At 33.7% G+C, this 26,380-nt stretch overlaps 1 protein-coding gene across 4 annotated transcripts in view; it reads right to left on the bottom strand.

Annotated features, from left to right (window-relative positions):
• The window catches only part of ADAD1 (adenosine deaminase domain containing 1), a 114,688-nt gene that overhangs the window by 51,750 nt on the left and 36,558 nt on the right, over window positions 1-26,380 (bottom strand). For 3 of the 4 annotated variants that reach the window (XM_047718366.1, XM_047718364.1, XM_047718363.1), the window contains exons 10-12: window positions 25,206-25,443; window positions 17,943-18,075; window positions 5,041-5,146 (exon numbers count right to left, since the gene is read on the bottom strand). In XM_047718366.1, the coding sequence (XP_047574322.1) occupies window positions 5,041-5,146; window positions 17,943-18,075; window positions 25,206-25,443 (477 nt within the window). Of the gene's footprint in view, window positions 1-4,985; window positions 5,147-17,942; window positions 18,076-25,205; window positions 25,444-26,380 lie in introns of those variants that run through there. The other variant, XM_047718367.1, reaches the window with a different exon arrangement.

The following is a 26,380-nucleotide window of genomic DNA, read 5'->3' as shown; positions in this document are numbered from 1 at the left end:
TTTCTACTGACAGTCTCAACAGGCGAGGGAAACTAAAGTAAAAATGAACTATTGGGATTTCATCGAGTTAAAAAGCTTCTGCACAGCAAAGGAAACAATCAACAAAACTAAAAGGCAACCTATGGAATGGGAGAAGATATTTTCAAATGACATATCAAATCAAGGGCTAGTATCCAAAATCTAAAGGGAACTCACCAAATTCAATACCCCAAAACCAAAAAAATCCAGTCAAGAAATGGGAAAAAGACATTAACAGACATTTCTCCAAAGAAGACATACAAATGGCTAACAGACACATGAAAAAATGCTCAAGACCACTCATCATCAGGGAACCTGAAATCAAAACCACAAAGAGATACCACCTCGCACTGGTCAGAATGGCTAAAATGTAAAACTCAGAAAGCAATGGATGTTGGTGAGGATACAGAGAAAGGGGAACCCTCTTGCACTGTTGGTGGAAATGCAAACTGGTGCAGTCACTGTGGAAAACAGTATGGAGATTGCTCAAAAAATTAAAAAATAGAGCTACCCTATGACCCAGCATTGCACTACCTCATATTTACCCAAAGGATAAAAAATAAGTGATTAGAAAAGACACATGCACCAATTTTATAGCAGCAATTTCCAAAATATTGAAAAAGCTGAGATATCCATCAAGGGATGAATTGGTAAAGAAGTGGTGTGTATATATATAGATATACAGGTATGGGAATACTACTTAGCTATCAAAAAGAATGAAATCATGCCATTTGCAACAACAAGGATGGAATTAGAGTATATTATGCTAAGCAAAATAAGTCAGAGAAAGACAAATACCACATGATTTCATACATATGTGGGATTTAAGAAACAGAACTAATGAACAAACGGTAAGGTAAGGAAAAATAAAGTAAGATAGAAACAGAGAGGGAGGCAAACCATAAGAGACTCTTAACTATAGAGAATAAACTGAGGGTTGCTGGAGGGGAGGTGAATGGGGAGATGGGGTAACTGAGTGTTGAGCATTAAGGAGGACACTTAAATAATGAGCACTGGGTGTTACATGCAACCAATGAATCACTAAATTTTACCCTTGAAACTAATAATACAGTGTATGTTAACTAAATCAAAATTTTTAAAAAATCTTAAAAATTTAGAATGCTGTCTTCTAAATTTTTCATACCACGGCACAGACAAGAAAATGGCATTACTGAACATAGGGGCAACAAACAGGCTGCCTAAGGCCAGGGTTGACTGTCCAGAGCTCTAGCTATCCCTAGCACTAAAAGATCCCTCACAGAGTGAATGAACACTAAATCTCAATTCATAAGCCATTTTTTATGCCTAGATTTCAACTAATAACTGGGTTATATTGAAGGTGAAACCTGACAAAATACAGGCCAGAATGTTAAATACCTACAAGTTTGAACTTTGAAAATACCCTGAATACAATCTCCTGTTCTCTTATATTCGCATTCTCAGTGAAACTGCTTTACTTCCAGTTAATTCTATGTACTCATAGTTTATTCCCCCCATTTTGGCTTGAGCCATTTCAATAATACATTCATATCACTCAAAATTCTCTAAGCAGAGTTGATCTGATTGCAACCAGGCCAATTATCTGAACTGACATCCACTATTCTCCCCCAAAAGTCATCAATATCACATTAGATGGCTCTACTGTAAATTCATGCACATTGATGAACTCTCCATCTTACAGCAAAAAGATCCAAAAAACCCAAACTCAGCCATATTAGTCTCACCACCACACTGCAAGAAAGAATTGAATTCAATCACTGACTCCAAATCATCTCTCATTTATTCCTTAATTGTGGCCAATCTTTCTGCCACCACCAAACTTTTATTACTGTGCAGGGTGGTGTTTTTCAGTGTGGTCAATGTACTACCCACATCAAATTATCTGCAGTAACTTGTTAAAATGTAGATTTGGGGGCTTTTCCAAGATCTGCTCATCACCCTGGAGTGATGCCTCTTCTGAGCAATTAGCTTGGGAAACTGCTATTTTAGCCATTTGTGACAACTGTGGTTGCCAGTTCCAGTGATATTTTTGTAGTTCTCATTCTCCTTGACCCATAGAGCACCTGAGAATGCCTACCCTATTCTTTGAAATTTCTCTTTCTGCCAACCTCACTCTTCACCCATCTGTTGCTTCCTCTTATTTTTCCAAATGCAAAATATAAGACTTTCTTGGGGATCTAGCCCTAATATTTTTTTCATGCTCAAGAAAAAGCAAAAATCTTTTCTCCCAATTTGAGAACTGCCTCTTTGCAAGTGATTCCTAATTTTTTATCCTTACTCTAAAATTTTCTCAAAGGTCTCTATACCTCTATTTCCAATTGCTGAGTATCTCCGCTTGAGATACAAAATGATATTAGGTTCCAACTGACACAAGAGAACAATATGAATATGAATTGTAATGAGTGAAACACAAATATGTTTAAATTCATAATGATACTGAAAAAATTCTCACTGTGAACTTTAAAAAATGATAGGGAACCAACTATTTCAAAAACATAAAGACAGAGAGCCAATCTAGCCTTTATGTGCTAACTACACCTCAGGTCATCAAATCATCTATAAGCAAACATTTCTTTTAACAGAAGCATTCCATCCAATGAGAGAACTTATCAGCTGCAATCTCCAGTGAAATAATGGAACTGGGCAATGATCAACGACTGCTAATATTACAAAAAGAGAAAACCCGCACATTGTGTCTTGTGATGAATGTATACAATACTACCCATATTTTTGCAAAAAAAAAATTGAACCTCTATTTGAAAGCATCTAGATTTAACTACTTATTTTTGGAAATACAGATCACAGAGAAACACAGTAAATGACATCATGGAAATGTAAGCAGCAAAAATGAGATCATGTTAAGACTCTACTTAGAACGTAGTTTGTTTTCCAGGAACTAATTAAAAGAAAAGAAGTGAGAAGAAATCTGTAGATTAACAGACATTTAACATACAAATTCCATCCAACATATGGATATTGGTTTTCATCTTGATTCCAACAATCTATACAACCCTTAAGAGATATTGGGAGAATTATTATTAACTTTTAAGGTGTGCTAACTGGATTGTGGCTATAAAGGTGTGTATGTGGGTATTAAAGAGTTCTCATGTCTCACAGATGTGTATCAAAGCATTTTCAGATGAGAGAGAAACCAAGAAACAGACTCAACTATAGAGAACAAACTGATGGTTACTAGAGGGAAGTGGGTGGGGTAATGGGTGAAATAGGAGAGGGGGATTAAGGAGTGCACTTGTGATGAGCACCAAGTGACACACAAAAGTATTAAATCACTATATTGTACACCTGAAACTAACATTACACTGTATGTTAACTGGAATTTAAATAAAAACTTAAAAAATAAAACTAAAAAAAAATAACTTGTCTGGCATTTTTTTCTAACATAATCCAACATATACAAAATAAGACTGCTATGTTTTAATAATTACTGAAGCTGGGTGATGGGTACATAGGGATTCTTCTACTATTCTATTTTTGTATGTTTGGAAATTTCCAGAATAAGTAAACAAAAAAAATGTTGTGGAATCGTGCCTTAATGTATGTCACTTTCCTACATAATATCCTTCACGGTTTCCCATCTGACTACCCAAATGAGAACATCTACTAGACTCAACCCTCAACTTTCCCATCCAGTGTTCTATACTCTAGCCTCAAACACTGTGACACTTCCCATCTAATCTTTGGATTATTATTTCCAACTGTTATATATCCTCTCTCCCATTTCAACTTTCTCAATTTTTATCTATCCTTTAATGTTTATCTCAGATAACAGAACCTGAGAGCTAAAAGAGGACTTAAATTTAGATGTAACTAGTTTAGTGGCTTTTAAACAATTTTAAAAGTTAAAGTTTAGAAGCCTGAATTTAGAAGTTTGCTTTTCTTCAAGCAAAGATCTTATATGACCATAATACATAAAAGAGGCAATAAGCATTGCTGATTTTCATGTAAGGCAGTCGAGAGTCCTTTCTATCAAGCTTATATCTCTGAACAAAGAATGCCAACAACTAGTATCAATTTGTCTTGCAAAGATATTTTTAGAATAGGCAAAACAAAACAAAAAAAACTACACAGACTTTATTAGAGATTATAAAGACTCAAGAGGAATAAAGTCTGAGACCAATAATGCTTAAGTCATCTGCGAATGAAACTAAGGAATAGGTTTAAGAGGCTGAAGTATGGAACAAACTCACAATTTCACTGACGATACATTAGCCTAACTCAAGTATAACCAAACTTTGTCTTTTGATCTAATCACTGTATAAACAAATATAAATGTAAAGCTAAATAATATTTTGTTGATGATCAGAAATCCCTACTTATCTAAATTATAAATACTAAATCACATTTAGATGGATCTTACACAACACTTGAAAATGGTCAATCTTATTTAAAGCATTTACGATGACTTTTAATCAGAATAACTAATTTATGAAATTATTCTCTAACGTGTTAACATTTTTCTGCATATATGTGCAGTTTGCATTCATAAACTTCTTGGACATGAGAAATGGTGTTCTAGTTGCTGTTTTTCACTATCACACAAGCATGGTGATTGGCAATTATTAGGCACTCATATGTTCATTGAATTAATCAACACATGAGCAAAAATTATTATTTGTATTCCTGGATTCTAATTCTTAATTTAAAAAGAAACAACCTGAGTGAGATACCCAGAAACAATGTTGAATATATTTGCTAAACAGCTTAAAAGCAAAAACTTAAAAGAAATTTTCTTTTAAACTATAAAAAGGGCTTTATAATGCCTGTAAAAACAAATGCAAAAGAGCTGCATAATGACTCAGGTAATAATTTTTCAAAAAAAAAAACAGAAAAAACTCAATATTTTAATATAAATTATTATTTTCAGCAATCTCTGGAAACTGCTGTTGCAAGACTGGTTTTGAAAGCTGAAAACCACCAAAAATTTTAAAATATATTTACTAGTCAAAGACACCAAAAAACAAAAGATTTTTAATATGACAATGTATTGCCTAAATCACATACTAAATTGCTCTATACAGGGAGATTTCACAATCCAGGAGCCATAGCCATGCTGCTGCAAGTACGATTTCAGCAAAGTTTTAGCTTCTTGATAGGATCCAGACATACTCTATAGAAAGAAAAAAAATTGAATTATAGAATATAGGCAGAATTTGGCTTATGAAAAGTTAAGTAACCCTAATCTTGCTTCTTAAGTTTGACATTTTAAAAATTAAAATATTTTTGAATTCCTATTTTTCTCATTGTTTTTGAAACTAAACATTTTCCTTTCCAACACTCCTTAAAGACAACTTTTTGAACATTTTTTATTAAAATAATCACACTTATCACAGAAAACTTGAAAAGTAGAGAAAATATAAAGAAGAAAATAAAATCTGTGTGTAAGGCACAAATAATAATCACCATCATTTTGGTTCTTTTCATTTTCTATAAATCAACGTATAGATGAACTTTAAAAAAAAAGCTTTACTGAAGTATAATTACATGCCATAAATGCACTCACAAGTATACAGTTTGATGATTTCTAGTAAACTTATAAAGGTATGCAACCATCCCACAGTCAAGTTGTAAAACAATTCTATCACCTGCAAAAAAGTTCCACTGTGCCCATCTGCAGTCCAATCTGTATTCCCAGATCCAGCCAGCCATGAATTTATCTGTCTTTAGAGTTTTCCTTTTTCTAGAGATTTGATAAAAACTGATGGAACACAAACTCTTTTGTGTCAGGCTTCTTTTGATTAGCATAATGCTTTCAGATTCATTCATATTGTTTCATGTATTTGTAGTTGGATCTATTTCATTGCCGATTAGTACTCCATCATATGGATTTATCATATTGCTTATAGATTCACCAACTGATGGACAACTGAATGTTTCCAGTTCTGCACTATTATGAATAATGCTGCTGTAAACATTTATGTACAAGTCCTCTGTGGATATAAGTTTCTGTTCCTCCTAGACAGACACCAGTGAAAATGCTGGATCACATGGTAACTATACGATTATCTTTGCAAGACAGCCAAATTATTTTCCAAGGAGACCATACTATTTTACATTTTCATTGGCAGTGCAAGAGTTCTCCAGTTTCTCTGCAACAATACCTAGTATATAGTGTTTTGGAGTTTAGTGGATGTATAGTATGGTCAACACCTACTGACCAATGAGGATGAGCATCTTTTATATGTGTATTAGCCATTTGTATATATTCTTTGCTACTTTTAAAAACTGGGTTGTTTGCCCTCTCAATATTGATTTTTAAGAGTTCATTATGTATTATTATAGATACAAGATCTTTATCAAATGTATGATTAGCCCATTTTTTCCTCCAGTCTATGGCTTGCATTTTCATTAATGATGACTTTTGAAAAGCAAGTTTTACATTCTGGAGTCCAAATGATCAATTTTTTCTTTTATAGATTGTGCTTTTGATATCACATCTAAGAAACTGTTTCCTAACCTAAGAATACAAATATTTTGATATTTTTTTTGGAAGTTTTAAGTTTTAGCTCTCTCAGAAATATGATCTATTTTTATTTTTTTGTATGACTCATAGAGTTTAAGTTAATTTTTTTTTTGGTCCACAAATATCCAACAGTTCCAGCACCATTTATTAAAAATAAAAAGACTATTCTTTCTCCCATTAAGTTACCTTGGCACCTTTATATAAAATTAATTGACCATAAGTGTGTGGATTTATTTCTACCTCTTATTCTGTTCCATTGATCTATATGTCTATCATTACGTCAATACATTGTCTTGACTACTGTGGCTTTATGATGAATTTTGAAACTAGGTAGGGTAAATCTGCTTTTAAAAAATTGATTTGGGGGGTGCCTGGGTGGCTCAGTCATTAAGCGTTTGCCTTCAACTCAGGTCATGATCCCAGGTCCTGGCATCGAGCCCCACATCAGGTTCCCTGCTCAGTGGGAAACCTGCTTCTTCCTCTCCCACTCCCCCTGCTTGTGTTCCCCCTCTCGCTGGGTCTCTCGCTGTCAAATAAATAAATAAAATCTTAAAAATGTTTTGGTTCTTCTATGTCCTTTAAATTTACATTTCAATTTTGATCAGAACAGCTCATCAATTCCTACACAAAAGCTTGCTGGGATTCTAATAAGAGTTTGCCTTGAATCCATAGATTAGTTTGGCAAGAAGTGACATCCTAAAATGTTTTATTTCCAACCCATTACATGGTACATTTCTCCATTTATTTAGGTCTTCAATTATTCTCAGCAACTTTCATCATTTTCAGTGTATAGATCTTATACTTAGTGAAAATCACCTCTAAGCATTTTTTATGCTATTCTGGAGAAAACAGTTTTCCCAATTAAAAAAAAAAAAAAAGAAGTGTTCATTCCTAGTATCTTATATATACACAATTTGTTTTTCTATATTGTCCTTATAATGTGTACTAAACTCACATATGATATAGTTGTTTTTAATAGATTCGATGGGATATTTTGCATACAAGATTACATTATTTAGAAATAAAATGAGTTTTTCTGTTTCTTTCCAGTCTCAATGCCTTTTCTTTTTCTTAACTTGCTAAACTTGCTAGGACATACAGAGTATTGTTGAATAGAATTGAGATGAGAACAGACATTCTTGTTTTCTTCCCTAATCTTGTGGGGGGCAAGGGGAAGAGTATTCTTTCACCATTAAGCATGATGTCAATTGTAGGTTTTTCATTGGAGGAAATTTACTTCTATTTCTTATTCAGTATTTTTACCATGAATAGCTGTTGGATTTTGTGAAATACATTTTGGACATCTTTTGAGGTAATTATGTGGGTTTTGAACTTGAGTCTATTCATATAATGGTAGTACATCCAATAATTTTCTGATATTTAATCAACCTTGTATTCTTGGAACAAACCTCCTTTGTCATGGTGTATAATCCTTTCTCTGGGCTGCTGGATTTACTCTGCCAATATCTTAAAAATTTTGCATTTATGTTCTGGAGAGATAAAGTTTGTAGTCTTCATTTTTTGTGATGTTTTAATCCTGTTTTGGAATCAGGGTTATAGTGACCTCATAAAAGTTGGCAACTGTTCTCTCTTCTATTTATTAGTTTTTTGTAGGATTTGTGCTTTTTTTGCATATAGTTTGATAGAATTCACCAGTAAAGCTGTATCTGCACTCTGCTTTTCTTTAGGAAAAGAATTTTGTTTTTAATTCCAGTTAACATTACAGTGTTTTATTAGTTTCAAGTACACAATATAGCAATTCAACAATTCCATATATTACTTGGTGCTCAAGACAAGGGCACTCCTTAATCTTCATCATCTATTAACCCACACCCTCTACACCCTCTGGTAACCATCAGTTTGTCATTCATAACTGAGTCTGTTTCTTGGTTTGTCTTTTCAGGAAAAGAATTTTAATTAATAATTCAACTACTTTATTTCAATCTGGATATTCTCTTTAGTCACATTTTATAATTTGTATCTCTCTAGGAATGTGTTCATCTAACTTGTATAATTTTTTTGAAAAAACGTTTATACTGGATGCTTGGGTGGCTCAGTGAGTTAAGTGTCCACCTTCGGCTCAGGACATGATCCCAGGGTCCTAGGATCAAGTCCTGCATCTCACTCCTGGCTCAGCAGGATACCTGCTTCTCTCCCTCTGCCTGCCACTTCCCCTGCTTATGCTCTCTTCTCTCTGACAAATAAATAAAATCTTTAAAAAAAGTTCATAATATTCTCTTATAATTATTTTAGCTCTTTGGGGTCTGTAGTAATGACTCATCTTTCATTCCAAATTTTGATTGCTTGTATTATCTCTTACTATTTTATCAGTTAATCCAAAGGATAATCTAAAGGATTATCAATGTTGATTTTTTTTCAATGAACCAACTTTTGATTTCATTGATTTTTTTCTATTTTCCATTTTTATTTTTTGTTTTCTAGAATTTTCTATGCCATTTTATATTATTCCCTCTCTACTTTTAATTTGCTCTTCTTCTAACATCTCATGGTGGAAGCTCAAATAACTGATTTTACAATTCCCTTCTTTCCTAATATAAGTAAAGTTATAAATTTCTAACCACTCCTTCAGTTATATTCCACAAATTTTAATATGTTGTATTTTCATTCAGTCGATTTTTGATTGATTCAGAAGATTTTTTTTTAATTCGCTTATAATTTCTTCTTTGACTCACAGGTTATTCAGAAGTTAAGCTGCTTAATTCTTAAATGGTTAACTTCCCAGATTTCATTCCACTGCTGATTTCTACTGAGACTTGCTTTATTGCCAATACTGGAGAATGTTCCAAGTGTACTTGAAAATAATGTATATTCGGTTATGTAGTGTTTAATACAGGCCAGTACAGGCACTGATATTTAAGCCTTTTATGTTCTTATTTTCTGTCTAGTTGTCTTATCAACTGCTGAAATAAGACTATTAAAACCTCCTACATAATTGGAGGGCATTAGGAGAAGGGAAAAATGAAGGGAAGGTGGAAATCAAAGGGGGAAAAGAACCATGAGACACTGTGGACTCCAAGAAACAAACTCTGGGTTTTAGAAGGGGAGTATGCGGGATGGGTGAACCTGGTGATGAGTATTAAGGAGAGCATTGATTGCATAGAGCACTGGTATTATATATAAGCAATGAATCATGGAACACTACATCAAAAACTAATGAGATACTGTATGGTAACTAACATAATACAATAAAAAATTAAAAAGTACATTTTTCTGGGAAAAAACCTCCTACTGTAATTGCAGAATTATCTATTTCACCTTTCAATTCTGTCAGTTTTGGCTTATGTATTTTTGGGTTCTGTTGTTACTAACACATGCAATTATTACATAACTATTTGTTATATGTTTCAATGCATTAGCCTTTTTACTACTATAAAACATCATTGTCTTATATTTCTCAACATATATTTGATGTTAATATAAACACTTCAGCTCTCTTTATTGCTACAGTTTACATATGTTTTTTCATCTTTTTAGTTTCAACTTGTGTTTTTGAATTTCATGTGTTTCCTGCAGACAGCATAGAGTTAAATCTTGCCCTTTTTTTTTTTTTTTAACCCACTCTGATGACCTCTGCCTTTTCTCTGGAGCATTTAGTCTAATAGAACCTAATGTGATTATTGATAAAGTGGGTTCATGTCTGCCATTTCACTCTTTTCCAAGTCCCATGTCTTTTATTTCTCTGCTTCCTCTTTATCGCCTTCTAGTTTTCTCAAAAATGAATTTTAATATACAATTTTAATTCATGTGTTGATGTTTTGCATGTAGTTTTCAGTTATTTTCTTCATGGTTACTTTAGGAATTACAATATGCTTCTGTATCTTTTTCTTTTTAAAGATTTATTTATTTATTTATTTATTTGAGAGAGAGAGAGAGAGAGAGAGATATCACAAGTAGGGAGAGAGGCAGGCAAAGAAAGATGGGAAGCAGGCTCCCTGCTGAGCAGAGAGCCCAATGTGGGCCTGGATCCTAGGACACTGGCACCATGACCTGAGCTGAAGGCAGAGGCTTAACCCACTGAGCCACCCAGCCACCCTATGCTTCTGTGTCTTACTGTATTCTACTTCATATTCATACTGACTTAATTTGGTAAAATACAGTATCTTTGTTCCAATACTGACTGATTTCTTTCTCTGTCCTTTGTTATACTATCACTGTCTATATTGCATCTACCTTTGTTACAAATTAATACACTATTAATATTGTCTTAAAGAATTTCCACTTTCTAAAGAAAATAAGAGGAAACACACACACACACCCTTTTATATTTATCCCATGATTACCATTTTCAGTATTCTTTGTCCCTTTCTGTAGATTTATATGTCAGCTCCTGTTATTTCTTCCAAGGTTCAAGGACTTCCTTTGGAATTCCTCTTAAGGAAGTTATACGAACAACAAATTTTCTTTATTTTTGTCTGCCTGGGGATTTTTTTATTTTGCTTTTAAGAATTATCTTGCTATACAATTCCTGGTTATCAGGTTTTTCTTTCAGCACTTTAAACATATTTTTCTTTTCTTTCTTTTCTCAAAATTATATTTCAGTTAACATATCATGTAATATTGGTTTCAGGAGTAGAATTTAGTGATCCATCATTTATGTATAACATCCAGTGGTCAACACAAGTGCCCTCCTTCATACCCACCACCCATTTAGCCCATCCCTGTGCTGACCTCTCATCCAGCAATCCTCAGTTTGTTCTCTGTAGTTAAGAATCTTTTATGGTTTGCTTCCCTTTTCTTCCCCTTCCCCTTCCCCTTGTTTCTTAAATTCCACATATAAGTGAAATCATATGATATTTCTTTCTTATTTTGCTTAGCATAATACAATCTAGCTCCATCCACATTGATGACAGGATTTCATTCTTTTTGATGGCTGAATAATATTCCATTATATATGTATCATATATATATATACACACACACACAAACATACCATCACATACATCAGTCAATGGGCATTTGGGCTTTTCCCATAATTTGACTATTGTTGATAATGCTGCTGTAAATATCAGGGTATATGTGCCCCCTGAACCAGTATTTTTGATCCTTATGATCCAACAATTGCACTACTAGGGTAATTGTTGGATCATAGGGTAGTTCTATTTTTAACTTTCTGAGGAACCTCTATACTGTTTTTCAAAGTGGCTGCACCAGTTTGCATTTCCATCAGTGGAAGAGGGCTCGCCTTTCTCCACACCAATGTCTCTTGTTTCCTATATTGTTATTTTGGCCATTCTGACAGGGCTGGGGTGCTATCTCATTGTGGCTGTGATTGCCCTAATAATGAGTAATGCTGAACATCTTTTCATGTATCCATTGGCCATCTGGATGTCTTCTTTGGAAAAGTGTCTATTGCTGTCTTCTGTCCCATTTCTTGACTGGATTTTTTTGGGTTTTGGGGGATTGCTGAGTTTGATAAGTTCTTTATAGATTTTGGATGTTAACATCTGGTATGTCATTTGCAAATATCTTCTCCCATTCTGTAAACTGCTTTTTCATTGATTGTTTCCTTCACTGTGCAGTTTTTAATCTTGATGAAGTCTCAATAGTTCACTTTTGCTTTTGTTTCCCTTGCCTCTTGACAAAGGTATAGTAGGAAGTTGCTATGGCCAATGTCAAAGAGGTTGCTGCCTGTGTTCTCCTCTAGGATTTTGATGGTTTCCTGTCTCACTTTTAGGTCTTTTATCCATTTTGAATTTATTTTTGTGTATGGTTTAAAAAGTGCTCCAATATTGCCAACACCATTTGTTCAAGAGACTTCTTTCCTTTGGATACTGTTTCTTGCTTTGTCAAAGATTAGTTGACCATTTCTGGGTTTTCTATTCTGTTCCACTGATCTATCTATCTGTTTTTGATCTATCTATCTATCTGTCTTGATGACTACAGCTTTGTAATATAGCTTGAAGTCTGAAATTCTGATGCCTCCAGCTGCTTCGTTTTCAAGACTGCTTTGACTATTTGGGGTCTTTTGTGGTTCCATACAAACCTTAGGGTTGTTCGTTCCAATTCTGTGAACTGGTGGTATTTTGATAGAGATTGCACTAAATGTGTAGATTGCTTTGGGTAATATAGACATTTTAACAATATTTTTTCCCTCCAATCCATAAGCAAATCAATTCACTGCATTCTTTTGTAACAGATTTGTTAAGATATAATTCATATATCATAAAATTCATCCTCTTAAAGTATACAATAAATAAATGGTTTCTAGTATATTCACAGAGTTGTATAACCACTACCAGTAATTCCAGAATTTTTCATCACTCCAAAACCGAATCCTATGCCCATTAGCAGTCAATCTTCATTTTCTCCTCCCCCCAGTTCCTGGAAACCACTAATCTATTTTATATCCTTATGAATTTGCCTATTCTGGACACTTCATATAAATGAAATCATATTATCTGTGGCCTTTTGTCTGGCTTCTTTCACTTAACATTTTCAAGGTTGACCCATGTAGAATGTATCAATACTTCATTTTCTCTTTTATGGATGATTAAAGATATATGCCACATTTTGTTTATCAATTCATCACTTGATGAACATTTGGTGAATATGAATACAGCTGCTACGAACATCCGTTTACAATTTTGGTGTGAATATGTGTTTCCAATTTTCTTAATAATATACCTAGGAGGGGAATTCCTGGGTTACATGATAACTCTATATTTAATTTTTTTAAAGTTTATTTTTAGTAATCTCTACATCCAATGTGGGGCTCGAACTCACAACCTCAAGATGAAGAGTCACATGCTCGTCCAACTGAGCCAGCCAGACACCTCTCAATATTTAACTTTTGAGGAACTGTTGAATTGTTTCCCAAAGAGGCTGCATCATTTTACATTCCTACCAGCAATGGTGATGGTTTTGATTTCCTTACATCCTTGCCAACATTTAATATCTTTATGTATCCTAGTATGTGTAAAGTAGCAAATCACTGTTGTTTTTATTTGTATTTCCCTAATGATTAATGATGTTGAACATCTTTTCATATTCTTATTGGTCATTTATTTTACTTATAGAAATGTCTATTCAAATTCATTGGTCATTTTAAAAACTAGGTCATGTATCTATTATTGAGTTGCAAGAGTTTTTATTTATTCTGGATACAAGTCCCTTAACAGATATGTAATTTGCAAATATTTTTTCATAGTATGTAGCTTGCCTTTTCATTTTCTTAATTTTTGAAATGTAAAAGTTGTTACTGTAATAAAGTCTAAAATACCTTTTTTTTTTCTCTTTTGGATTGTATTTTTGGTATCAGATCTAAGAAACCTTTCTCTAAGAATACACACATTTTCTTCTATGTTTTCACCTAAGAGTTTTACAGTTTTAACTCTTATATAGCTCTATCATCCATTTTGAGTTAATTTTTGTACATGGTATGAGGTAGAGGTCTAAGTTTATTCTTTTCCCTGTGGAAAGTTGTCCTAAGACTATTTGTTGAAAAAACTATTTCTTGCCACTGAATTATCCTGGTATTCTTCTTAAAAATCAACTGTCCATAAATGTTAGGGTTTATTTCTTTTTTTTAAATATTTTATTTATTTATGTGACAGAGAGAGAGAGAGATCACAGGTAGGCAGAAAGAGGGGGAAGCAGGCTCCCTGCTAAGCAGAGATCCTGATGTGGGGCTCGATCCCAGGACCCTGAGATCATGACCTGAGCCGAAGGCAGAGGCTTAACCCACTGAGGCACCCAGGTGCCCCATTAAGGTTTATTTCTTAACTAGCAATTATATCTTATTGAGCTATATGTTTATCCTTATGCCAGTATTACAGTGTCTAGGATTACTGTGGCTCTATGGTAAGATTTGAAATCAGAAGTGTGAATAATCCAATTATATTCTTCTTATTCAAGACTGTTCTGGCTTTTTAGGGTGGCCTCCCTTGTTGCTGAAATCAACCTTTAGATGTACTGCCCTATTGTTAATAACCATAAATAGTAGTAAATCATTGTGGTTTTTATTTGTATTCCCTAATGATTAATGATGGGATTAATCTTTGTTTTGGTCTCAAGCAGTTTGAATAGGACATATCTAGGTATGGATCTTTTTAAATAGTATGTTCTAAAATTCCATTATGATTAATATACAGTGTTATATTACTTTCAGGTATGCAATATGATTCAATATATTACTCAGTGCTCATCACAGTAAATGTATTCTTAATGCTATTCATCTATTTTACCCACCCCTCAGCCACGTCTCCTCTGGCAACCACCAGTTTGTACTCTATACTTAAAAGTTTTTTATCTTCATTGGTTTCTTAAATTTCACATATGAATGAAATCATAAGGTATTTATCTTTCTTTAACGGATGGATCTAACAGGTATGGATCTTTTCAAATTTTTTTCTTTTCTTGGGGATTTGCTGAGTTTCTTGAATCTGTTAATGTTTTTCATCCAGTTGGATGACTGATTTTTTTCAGTCATTGTTTCTTTTTTTTCCTGTTTGTCTCCCTCCTTTCCATCTGAGATTCCTAATACACATGTGTTGGTGTGCTTAATATTGTTCCACAAATCTTTGAGGCTCTGCTTATTTTTCTTCAATCTGTTTTCATTCTGTCTTTAAAAAATAACTATTGATTTATCTTCAAAGTTCACTGATTTTTATCTGCCATCTCAAATGTGCTGTTGAGCCCATCTAAAGAATGTTTCACTTATTAAATATTGTTTCGATTCTAAAATTTTCATTTGGTTTTCTTTTTTGTAGTTTGTTTCTCTACTGAGATTGCCAATTTGTTGGGGCCCCTGGAAGGCCCCCTGCCTTAGGCTCAGGTCATGATCCCAGGGTCCTGGCTGGGATGGATCCCCACATCTGGCTCCTTGCTTGGCCAGGAGCCTGCCTTCTCCCCCGCCCTCTACCTGCCTGAAGCTCTCCCTGCTTGTGCGCACGTTCGCTCTGTCAAAAAAAAAAAAAAAAAAAATCAATAAAATCCTTTTAAAAAAAAGAGATTGCCTATTTTTTGATACACTGTTATATTCTCTTTTAATTCTCTGAACATATTTATAATAGCTGCTTTGAAGTCTTAGCTATATTTAACATTTGGACCCACTTAGAACCAACTGGTTCTATTGACTATTATTTTTTCCTGAGAGTAGATTTCACCCTCCTGTTTTTTACATAACCCGTATTTTTTGGTTAAAACTTAAACTTTCTAGACAACATATTGTAGAAACTCTGGATGTGGTTTTATTTTTTTCTGAAGTTTTTATTTTTAAATTAGCTTGCTTAAATTGTGAGATCTGTTTTCTCCATGGTGTGCAGCTGCTGTTGTCCCTTCCCAGTTTTTTTATTACTTATTTTTATATTTTAGCCTGGTTTACTAATAGTTATGCTATACCTGCACAGCTTAATGATATATGATTTCAGCAGACACTGCTCAAACACCTTAAACTTATAAGGCATCTACCTTCTCATCAATTTGTGTGTGTATTGGTGGGGGAGGTTGTGTACATAGTCCCTCCACCCTACCCATGACTTTGCTTTCCCTGGTTTCAGTCACCATAGTCAACCACAGTCTGGATCCCCCTTATGATGTATCAGGAGGTCAATAGTAGCCTCACGCTATGTCACAATGCCCACATCACTCACTTCACTTCATCTCATCAAATAAGCATTTTATCATTTCATCACAAGAAAAAGTTGAGTATAGTATGACAAGACTTTTTGAGAAAGAGATCATATATCTTTTATTACAATACACTGTTGAAATTGTTCTATTTAAATCATTGTTGTTAATCTCTTGTGCCTAATTTATAAATCAAACTTTATCACAGATATGTATATATAAGTAACAACAGTATATAGAGGATTCAGTATTACCTGTAGTTTCAGGCAGCCGCTGGGGTTCTTGGTAGTATCCCCCAAGGATAAGGAGGGACTATTGGATTTAATGTTGCAGCCAGTTTCTCTTTTACAGTTTCACTCGTTACTGGGTTCTCTAGGGTCTTCCCTGAACAAGTGTAGGTTCTCATTCAGCCAAGGATATATGGAGAATTTATCTCAGCCCTTCCATGGCTCTTTCATTTTTAAAATCTACCTAAGTAAGTTACTAATTGGTTCATCAGTTGCCCCAACAAGGACTGCAACCTTGGGGCAGCAAAATTATTGATTTTCCCCATTTGTTTGCTACTAGGTTTGGCACTTTTAGCTGACAAAGCTTCCAATTTTTACCCTCTGCCCCAAATCAAGTCTACCCTCAAGCAGCAAAACTACTACATACTCACTCTAGTAAAAACTATAGTTCTTGCCATTTAAACAAGGAGAGAAGAGGGAGAAAGAACAGGAACAGCCCTTGGATGAAGGTACCACAAACTCTAGTTGTTCTTATCCAAAGCCCGAGCTGTTTTTCAATAATACACACTCTGTCTTCAATTTCCAGAGTTGTGAAAGGTGGTTTTTTGACAATTTTGTCCAGTTTTTATACTTGATTTTCTAAATAGGATCTGTGACTTCATGGCACCAAAGAAAGAAATTGCCTAGATAAGCTTTTATACCTAAAAATGTATGTACAAAAAAAAAAAAATGTATGTACATACCCACAAATCTGTAGTAAATTGTTTCACAGGTTGGGAATATACAGTCTGAGCATTAAGATATTGTTGAAATTAAGAGACTTTCATACAATACCAGATTACTGACTGAAACTAAATTTAGGTTATCAGAAACAATTTGTATTGAATAACTTGATGTCTTGCGTATGGCATATTATAACATGGTTCATCTCAGACTATACCAAACAAAAAAAGCAGATTAAAAAACACATCCAGTATAATATTCTAAAATATATGCATACATAAACATATATATATATGCAAAACACAAGAAACTAAAATAACATGCTTACAGGATTAAGGGTATCATAATTTGAATAGTAGGAAGAATTACAAGTACTATTTTTCCTCTGTATTTAGAAAAATTGCCAAATTCTGTAAATATGAATTATGTTTGTAATACTAAAAAAAATATATTTTTAAAGACAGAAAAAGGCTATATACATCACCTACTTAATCAGGCCCAAGTCATACACTGAACTTAAAGCAGTTTCACATCTTTAAAATAGGAAAATTAATTTATATGGAAATCTTATTGTATTATTTTAGAATACTTCTAAAGTTAGAAAGTTAATACATACAGAAAAAATTTTATCATTTTGTTTCTCTGGGTATGAAAGCAGGTTTTGATAAAATATTGTCAAAATAAGTACACACCATACTAAAGTGGCTACTGTAGGTGGCAACATTCATTTACATATTCAATTTCTGGCATATTCATTTAAAAATTAATTCTACCAGTACATGGAAGTATCTTATATTTAGTTAACTATTTCAAGCAACTTCTCCTATAGCTCATTATCATAAAATTACATTTTTGTTATCTTAAATATTATTTCTATGATCAATTTCATTCCTTTAAGGACTTACCTTTGCTGCATGATATGTACTAGCTTCAAGTAAATCTTCTTTTTTAGCTTCTTTGGCAAGGAGGTTAAATCGACTTAACATTGCAGCTTTACAAAGCCGACTTGCCATTGACACACCACTTTTAAATGGGGAACTAAAGTAGAAAGGAATGAAACATCCACTAACTATTATTCAAGAATTTATGTTGACAATTGTAGAGATTAAAATCAACACAGAATCTACAAATACTTTTCTAAACTATATACAATGAAGATAATGATCCTTACACAAAAATCTTCTGAATATTTGCTTTCTTTTGTTAACTTACAGCTTAAATTATTATAGTGTTGCATTAAAATTTAAAGATGGTGGATACTGGAACAGTTTATTGTTTGAAGCAAAATTAATTTATGTTGATTCAAATAAGGAGAGTGGTTGTAGCAGAATTAACTGGAAAAAGGCACAGGAATATTTTCTGGAATGATGAAAATGTCCTATATTTTAATGAGGTGATGGTTATACAGGTGTATACATAGATCAAAAGTCATTAACTATATAGTACATTTCACTGTATGTAAATTTGAACTAAATATATATATTTTTATATATTTATGACCTTCCTTCCATCTATGTATACATATGTGCATGAAGATATATTTGTTTCTAATAAAAGTGGATCCATAGACCATGAAATTTTTTGCTATAACTCTCATTATATCTTAGTTGTTCTTGTATTCACAAAAATTGTCCAAATCCTTCACTCACCTCCATACTTTTTTATTGTGTTATGTTAGTCACCATACAGTACACCATCAGTTTTTGATGTAGTGTTCCAAGATTCATTGTTTATGTATAACACCCAGTGCTCCATACTGTATGTGCCCTCCTTAATACCAACCATGAGGCTCACCACCCCTCAAAACCCTCAGTTTGAGTCCACAGTCTCTCATAGTTCATCTCCCCCTTCCAATATCCCCTCCCTTCTCTTTGCCCTTCCTTCTCTAATGTCCTCCATGTTATTCCTTATGTTCCACAAGCAAAACCATATGATAATTTACTTTCTCTGCTTGACTTATTTCACTCAGCATAATCTCGCCCACTCCCATCCATGTTGATGCAAAAGTTGGGTATTCATCCTTTTTGATGGATGAGTAATATTGCATGATATGTATATATGGACCACATCTTCTTCAGCCATTTATCTGTTGAAGGGCATCTTGGTTCTTTCCACAGTTTGGCTATTGTGGATATTGCTGCTGTGAAAATTGGGGTACATATGGCCCCTCTTTTCACTATATCTGTATCTTCGGGGTAAATACCCAACAGTGCAAATGCAGAGTCATAAGGTAGCTCTATTTTTCATTTTTTGAGGAATCTCCACACTGTTCAAAGTGGCTGCACAAACTTGCATTCCCACCAACAGTATAAGAGGATTCCCCTTTCTCCACATCCTTTCCAACATTTGTTGCTTCTTGCCTTGTTAATTTTTGACATTCTAACTGGTGTAAGGTAATAATTCAATGTGGTTTTGATCTGAATTTCCCTGATGGCTAATGATAACATTTTTTCATGTGTCTGTTAGCCACTTTTATGTCTTCATTGGAGAAGTGTCTGCTCACTTCTGCACAGCAAAGGAAACTGTCAACAAAACAAAGGGGTAACCCACGGAATGGGAGAAGAGACTCTCAAATGACACTAGACACAAAGGGCTGGATATCCAAGATCTACAAAGAACTTCTCAAACTCAACATTACTCCACACTCTTTATAATGTGACTTTTCACATTCTCTTTTCAGTAACTTGTGGTTGATTTCCATTCCCCATGAATTTGGGCTAGCTTTGTGACTTATTTTGGTAAATGGAATAGAGGATGTGTCAGTTCTGAGCCTGGGCCTCATAGGTTTGTGTGCACTCTCTCTAGGGAATGCCAAATGAGCCAGCTGGGACTAGTCTACAAAATGGTGAACAACACATGGACCACAGCCCTGTCATACTTCTAAGATCAGCCATGTTGAATTTCAGTTAACCTAGAGTTAAACCCAGATGGATGAGGGAGCCCAATAAAATCCAACTCAGTTGACCTAAAAACTTGTCATCAGTAATAAATGGTTATTTTTTAAAAGATTTTATTAATTTGACAGAGAGACAGAGAGAAAACACAAGCAGGGGGAGTAGAAGATGGAGAAGCAGGCTTCCCACAGAGCAGGGAGCCCGATGTGTGGCTTGATTCTAGAACCCTGGGATCATGACCAGATCTGAAGGCAAACGCTTAACTGACTGAGCCACCCAGGCACCCCATAAATGGTTATTTTAAGTCACTAAGTTTTGAGGTAGTTTTATATACAAAAATAGTTAACATATGAGCCTGTGTATAAAATATATTAATCTCTCCATTAATATTTTCACCATGATACCTTTTGTTGTCATTTTCCGAACGGTTCTCCTGGGCTTTTCAGGTACAATATGATACCATATGCAAAGAATGGTAATTTTACCTCCTCCCTTCCAATATTTTATAATCTCTCATTTCTTTCTCTTATCCAAATGCTTTAAATAAAATATTAACAATAGTAAACAATCGTGTCTTGTTCTGGATGTTATCAATCATGATGATCCTTTGACAAATAAACACACATTTTTAAAAATTTTTTTTATTTTTTTATTTGTATTATTAGCCCCAGGGGTACAGGTCTGTGAATCGCCAGGTTTACACACTTCACAGCACTCACCATAGCACATACCCTCCCCAATGTCCATAACCCCACCACCCTCTCCCTACCCCCCTCCCCCGGGGCAACCCTAAGTTTGTTTTGTAAACACACATTTTTATCCCTAACAAAAGTATTGAACAATTTCCTTTTTATTATCTTTAACTTAGACTAGCTGAAGTGCTATATTATATGCTTCCTTAGAATTTTGAGCCATGAATGTGTGGTATCTCTAGATCAATTAATAAGACAATTTTAATAAGAATTCCTAATCTGGTATTATTTCTATTATGTTACTATCCTCACTCTTACAAAAAATATCAATTGGTATTGTTGTATAAATATATATTTTTTTAATGTACTGCTACATTCTGCTTCCTAATATTTTATTGAGATATTTTGCTTGGATATAAAACAAAGTTTCATGTAGAACTTTTGTGGAGAAAAGGCAGCAATGTTCTATCAGATTTAAGTAGCAGTGATATACCTGCTCCATAAAAAGATTTTAATGTTTTACATCTTAGATAGCACTGGAAATTTCTGCTATTTAAAAGTTTAAAAATTCCTCTGAACCTCCTCAGAATGGTACTTTGAGAATAGTTAGAGAATAGTTAAGAGTGCCTTCTTGATAACTTTCTTATGAAAATAATCTGTTTAGGTTTTCCCCCTCATTTGTACCATTATGGAAATAATTTTTCCTAGAAATATATGTATTTCACAAGGTTTTTAAAAATACATGGTTGAGCAAATAAGCTTTTATGATTATCTTAATCTTCTATTTGTTAATTACGCCCTTATTATTTATTAAATATGAGATTAGCTAGTGACATTTTCCCACAGAATCAGATTTTTATTACATCTAACTTTTTGTTATTTAGCTCTTTAAATTGTATTTCAAGTTTTGCTGATTTCTACATTCTCCTAAGTTTATTTCTATTATCTCTTGATCTAAGCATCTGAAGAACTGGCTTTTCCATTCAGCTTTGCTTTAGCTATATATATCTTACAAGTTCTGACATGTAATGCTTTCAAAATTCTTGCTTTCTAAATATCCAGTTTCATTTTATATTTCCTCTTTAGAGCCAAAAGTTAGAGGATTTTTATCCCCAATGAAAGAAATTCCTAGCATACTGATTTTCTTCTTTGGAGACTTACTATATCAAAATCAGAAAATACTATCTACATTGCTTCTAACTTTAACTTAAATTCAAGTTAGTTAACATACAGTGTATTATTAGTTTCAGGGTAGAGTTTGGTGATTCATCAGCAGTTTATGATATCCAGTGCTCATTACATCAAGTGCCCACCTTAATGTACATCACCTAGTTACCCCATTTCCCTACCCACTTCCCCTCCAGCAACCCTTAGTTTGTTTCCAACAGTTGTGAGTCTCTTGTGGTTTGCCTGTTTTTATCTTATTTTTCCTTCTCTTTTTCTATGCTGCTGTTTCTTAAATTCCACATGAGTGAAATCATATTGGTATTTGTCTTTCTCTAATTCTGCTTAGCATAATACACTCTAGTTCCATCCACATTATTGCAAATGGCATGATTTCATTCTTTTTGATAGGTAATATTTCTGTGTGTGTATGTATAACTCTCACATCTTCTTTATGCATTCATTTCCTGATAGACATTTGGGTTTTTTCCATAGTTTGGCTAGCATGGAAATTGCTGCTATAACTTTGGGGCGCATGTGCCCCCTTTAAATCGCTATTTTTGTGTCCTTTGGATAAATACGTAGTAGTGCAATGCTGGGTCATAGGGTAGCTCTATTTTTTAACTTTTTGAGGAATCTCCATACTGTTTTACACAGTGACTGCACCAGTTTGCATTCCTACCAACAGAGTAAGAGGATTTCCCTTTCTCCATATCCTCACCAACATCCACTGTTGCCTGAGTTTTTCATTTTAGCCATTATGACCAGTGTGAGGTGGTATCTTATTGTGGTTTTGATTTCTATTTCCCTGATGATGAGTGGTCTTGAGCATTTTTTCATGTGTCTGTTAGCCATTTGTATGTCTTCTTTGGAGAAATGTCTGTAAATGTCTTCTGCTCATTTCTTGACTGGATTTTTTGGTTTTGGGATGTTGAATTTGTTGAGTTCTTTATAGATTTTGGATACTAGCCCTTGATCTGATATGTCATTTGCAAATATCATCTCCCATTCCATAGGCTGCCTTTTAGGTTTGTTTCCTTTGCTGTGCAGAAGCTTTTTATCTCGATGAAATCCCAATAGTTCATTTTTACTTTTGTTTCCCTCGCCTATGGAGACTGTCATTAGAAAGTTGCTGAGGCTGAGGTCAAAGAGGTTGCTGTCTGTGTTCTCCTCTAGGATTTCAATGGATTCCTGTCTCATATTTAAGGCTTTCATCTATTTTCAATTTATTTTTGTGTATGGTTTTAAGAAAGTGGTCTAGTTTCATTCTTCTGCACGTTTCTATTCAGTTTTCCCAAAGTCATTTGTTGAGGAAATTGTCTTTTTTTTCCCTTTGGATATTCTTTCCTGATTTGTTGAAAATTAGCTGGCTGACTATAGAGTTGAGGACCTACCTCTGGGTTCTCACATTGCTTCTAACTTTTAGAATTTGAGATTCTCTTTGTCTCCTAACATAGGATCCGTTTTTTTCAATATTCTATATTCAATATTCTATAGGTTCTTCAAAAGTAGGTGTATTTTATGTTTTTATGGTGCAGAGTTTTGTGTAAGTTAATCAAATCTACCTTTTTGTCATTTAAAAACACTATATCCTTCCTTATTGTGTTGTCTATCTGATCATGAACTGAAAGGTCAATTACTGTCTCAACTAGTAGTGGATTTCTATTTTTCCTCCTCTTCTGTAACATATGCTTTATGAATGTTGATACTATGCTATTTGTTGAATAGATAACCATAACTATTCTTTCTTCCTTGTGAATTACACATTTTAATAATAGTTTCCTCTGCCTTATGTAATGCTTTGGAGCTGAACAATGTCTTGTCTAATATTTAGATCACATCTGCTCTTTTCATTTGTACCATTTAGCTATAATAAGTTAATTAAGCTCATTTTACATTAATTTCAGCTTTGTTATGCTCATATTTTATCTTTTCTCAGTAAAAGACTTTTTAATGTTTTATCAAAGAATTGTTTCATCTGTGTATAGCTTGTTCATTAACAGCTGATTTGAGGTAAGAATAGTGTAATTCACACTAGCTGAAGTAATCAATAGTATGCCTAAGTTCATAATGAGAAACATTTGTATGTGGTCTTAGTTTAAACCCATCTTTCAGAAAGAAAGCAGCTTAGGCATTTAAAATTTTAACATTATTCATTACCTCATTATAAATGTATGGTCACACTAAAAGTACAGTTTTAGTTTTACTCGATAATCAACAGCAAGGATGTTATAAAGAAATGTCTTAAAGGCATAGCATATTATGGTTACTGACAAGGGCTTTGGAAATAAAATGTCCAAATATGAATCTCAGGTGTGTTACTATTTGGGAGACTTTAAAAAAGATACTAAACCGGGGCGCCTGGGTGGCTCAGTGGGTTGAGCCGCTGCCTTCGGCTTAGGTCATGATCCCAGGTCCTGGGTTCGAGCCCCACATAGGGCTTTCTGCTCAGCAGGGAGCCTGCTTCCTCCTCTCTCTCTGCCTGCCTCTATGCTTACTTGTGATTTCTCTCTGTCAAATAAATAAAATCTTTAAAAAAAAAAAAAGATACTAAACCTAGCTTGAATCAATTTATCTGTAAAAGAGCAACACTACCACCTTATCTACAGTTATTGTAAGAAGGCAGCATAAACATAGTATATTAGCTCTCACATTCAAGTATATATAAGTAATATTTGAAAACACATGTCAAAATACAGGTTCTTAGAATTAGAGAAATTCAGATTCAGTAAGAGGAAATGAATTTTTAAAACAAAACATTATATGATTCTAGTGTTAATTAAAATCATGAAATGATACTTAGAAAAATATAGGTTCTGGAGACTGATTTTAAATTCTCTCTCCATACAACTTACTATGTAATTTCAGTAAGTTACAGAACTTCTCCAGGTCTGTCTTCTCATCAGGGAAAAAAAATATATTCGTTTTTTTTTTTAATTAGTACAATGCCTACAAAATAGTCACAATCATTATTATTGTTCAAATTCAAAAAACTGAACTTAGAATAATTTTAAAAGTTCCATTAAAATGAATTTTTGCTTAATATTTTTAAGGGTTTTTTTTTTTTTTTTTTTTATAGTACAGATAGATGGGAGGTAGATTTATTGTGAAGCTTAACCTTCTGGGCCCCTTACACTTGCACAGGACCCTTCCAAATACAGTTGACCTTTGAACAACACAGGTTTAAACTGCACAGGCCCATTTATATGCACATTTTTTCCTGATAAATACAGTACTGTAAATATATTTTCTCTTAAGATTTTTTTTCAGTTTTTATTTAAATTCCAGTTAGTCAACACAGTGTAATATTAGTTTCAGGGGTACAATTTAGTGATTCAACACTTATATCCAACAACCAGTGCTCATCACAAGTGTCCTACTTAAATATGTGATTTTAAAAGAAATTAATAATGCTAACCTTTCAGTGATTTTTCCACTTAGGCCATCCACAATCTCCAAAGAAATGTCCCCCTGAGCCCAATTCAGACTCAGGGATTTATATTCCAAGTTCGTTTGAAGTGGATATGCAGCAGGTACTAAACTAACATGAGGTCTGTTGACCAAATAAAACATTGGAAGTTTTGAAGTGAGTGCATCATCAACACGTTGCTTTATAGCAATTTCTAAACCTCTAGTATCACTGCAATTCCCATCACCTAGAAAGTAAAAACAAAACACCCAGAAGTTCAATATCAATAGACAAAAAAAAAAAAAAAAAAAGGAAACCGTCTAAAGTCTATTTTTTTCTTGCAACCTATCCTTTCCTACTTCTCAGCAGCTACTTCTGTATTTTTTACCAGAACCAGGACAAAGTAACAATGGTCATAATTTCCATTAAAAAAAATCTACAGAAAATAACAAATCAACATTCCAGTGACTAAAAGTGAAGATCCAGAACTGACCCAGAAAAAAATATAGTGCTTTTTACAAGGTTCTATCAGAAAGAACTGGTTCATCCTGTCTTGAATTCTCAGATTACGGCAAGAAACTAGCAAATAATACAAGAAATAAATGTGGCTGAGTATTGGTTGGTGAGATTAAGTTATTTTTCCACATATATGAGCCACAAATTACAACTATTCCAGTACAACAGTGTTCCATTTTCACAAAACAATTTAAATAATGACCATTTCTGGTTACAGTTGTGGCTAATATAAAAATCTTTGAGTTTTCAGTTAAAATAATTGTTGGAAGAATGCTAAAAAAAAAAAAGGCGAAATATCATTAGTGTAGTATAATATAGTGGGTTGATCAAACTTAAAATAGAAGTTGGACAAGTCATTCCTATTTAAAAATTAGTAATTCAAAATTGGATCTCTTTTCTCCTTAGAGGGTCAGAAGTTCTCTCAAAGACACATTTTACATACCACTAAACATTATATCACCAAGTTTTGTTTCCATACATTGGAACTGCTGAGGTGGCTAGTGGTTTTACACTCACTATGATTATTTGGAAACTAGAAAATTATGTAAAAAGAACATGAATTACTGCTGACACCCTTTTTCTAAGCACTCCCTTGTGTTTTGTTTTTTTTTTTTAATCTCAGTATAGTTAACATACAGTGTTAAATTAGTTTCAGGTATATAATATAT

This window comes from Lutra lutra, chromosome 2 (assembly GCF_902655055.1).
Source record: "Lutra lutra chromosome 2, mLutLut1.2, whole genome shotgun sequence".
NCBI lineage: Eukaryota > Metazoa > Chordata > Mammalia > Carnivora > Mustelidae > Lutra > Lutra lutra.
The sequence above is the reverse complement of the archived record's forward strand: the minus strand, read 5'-3'. Positions and strand labels throughout refer to the sequence as shown.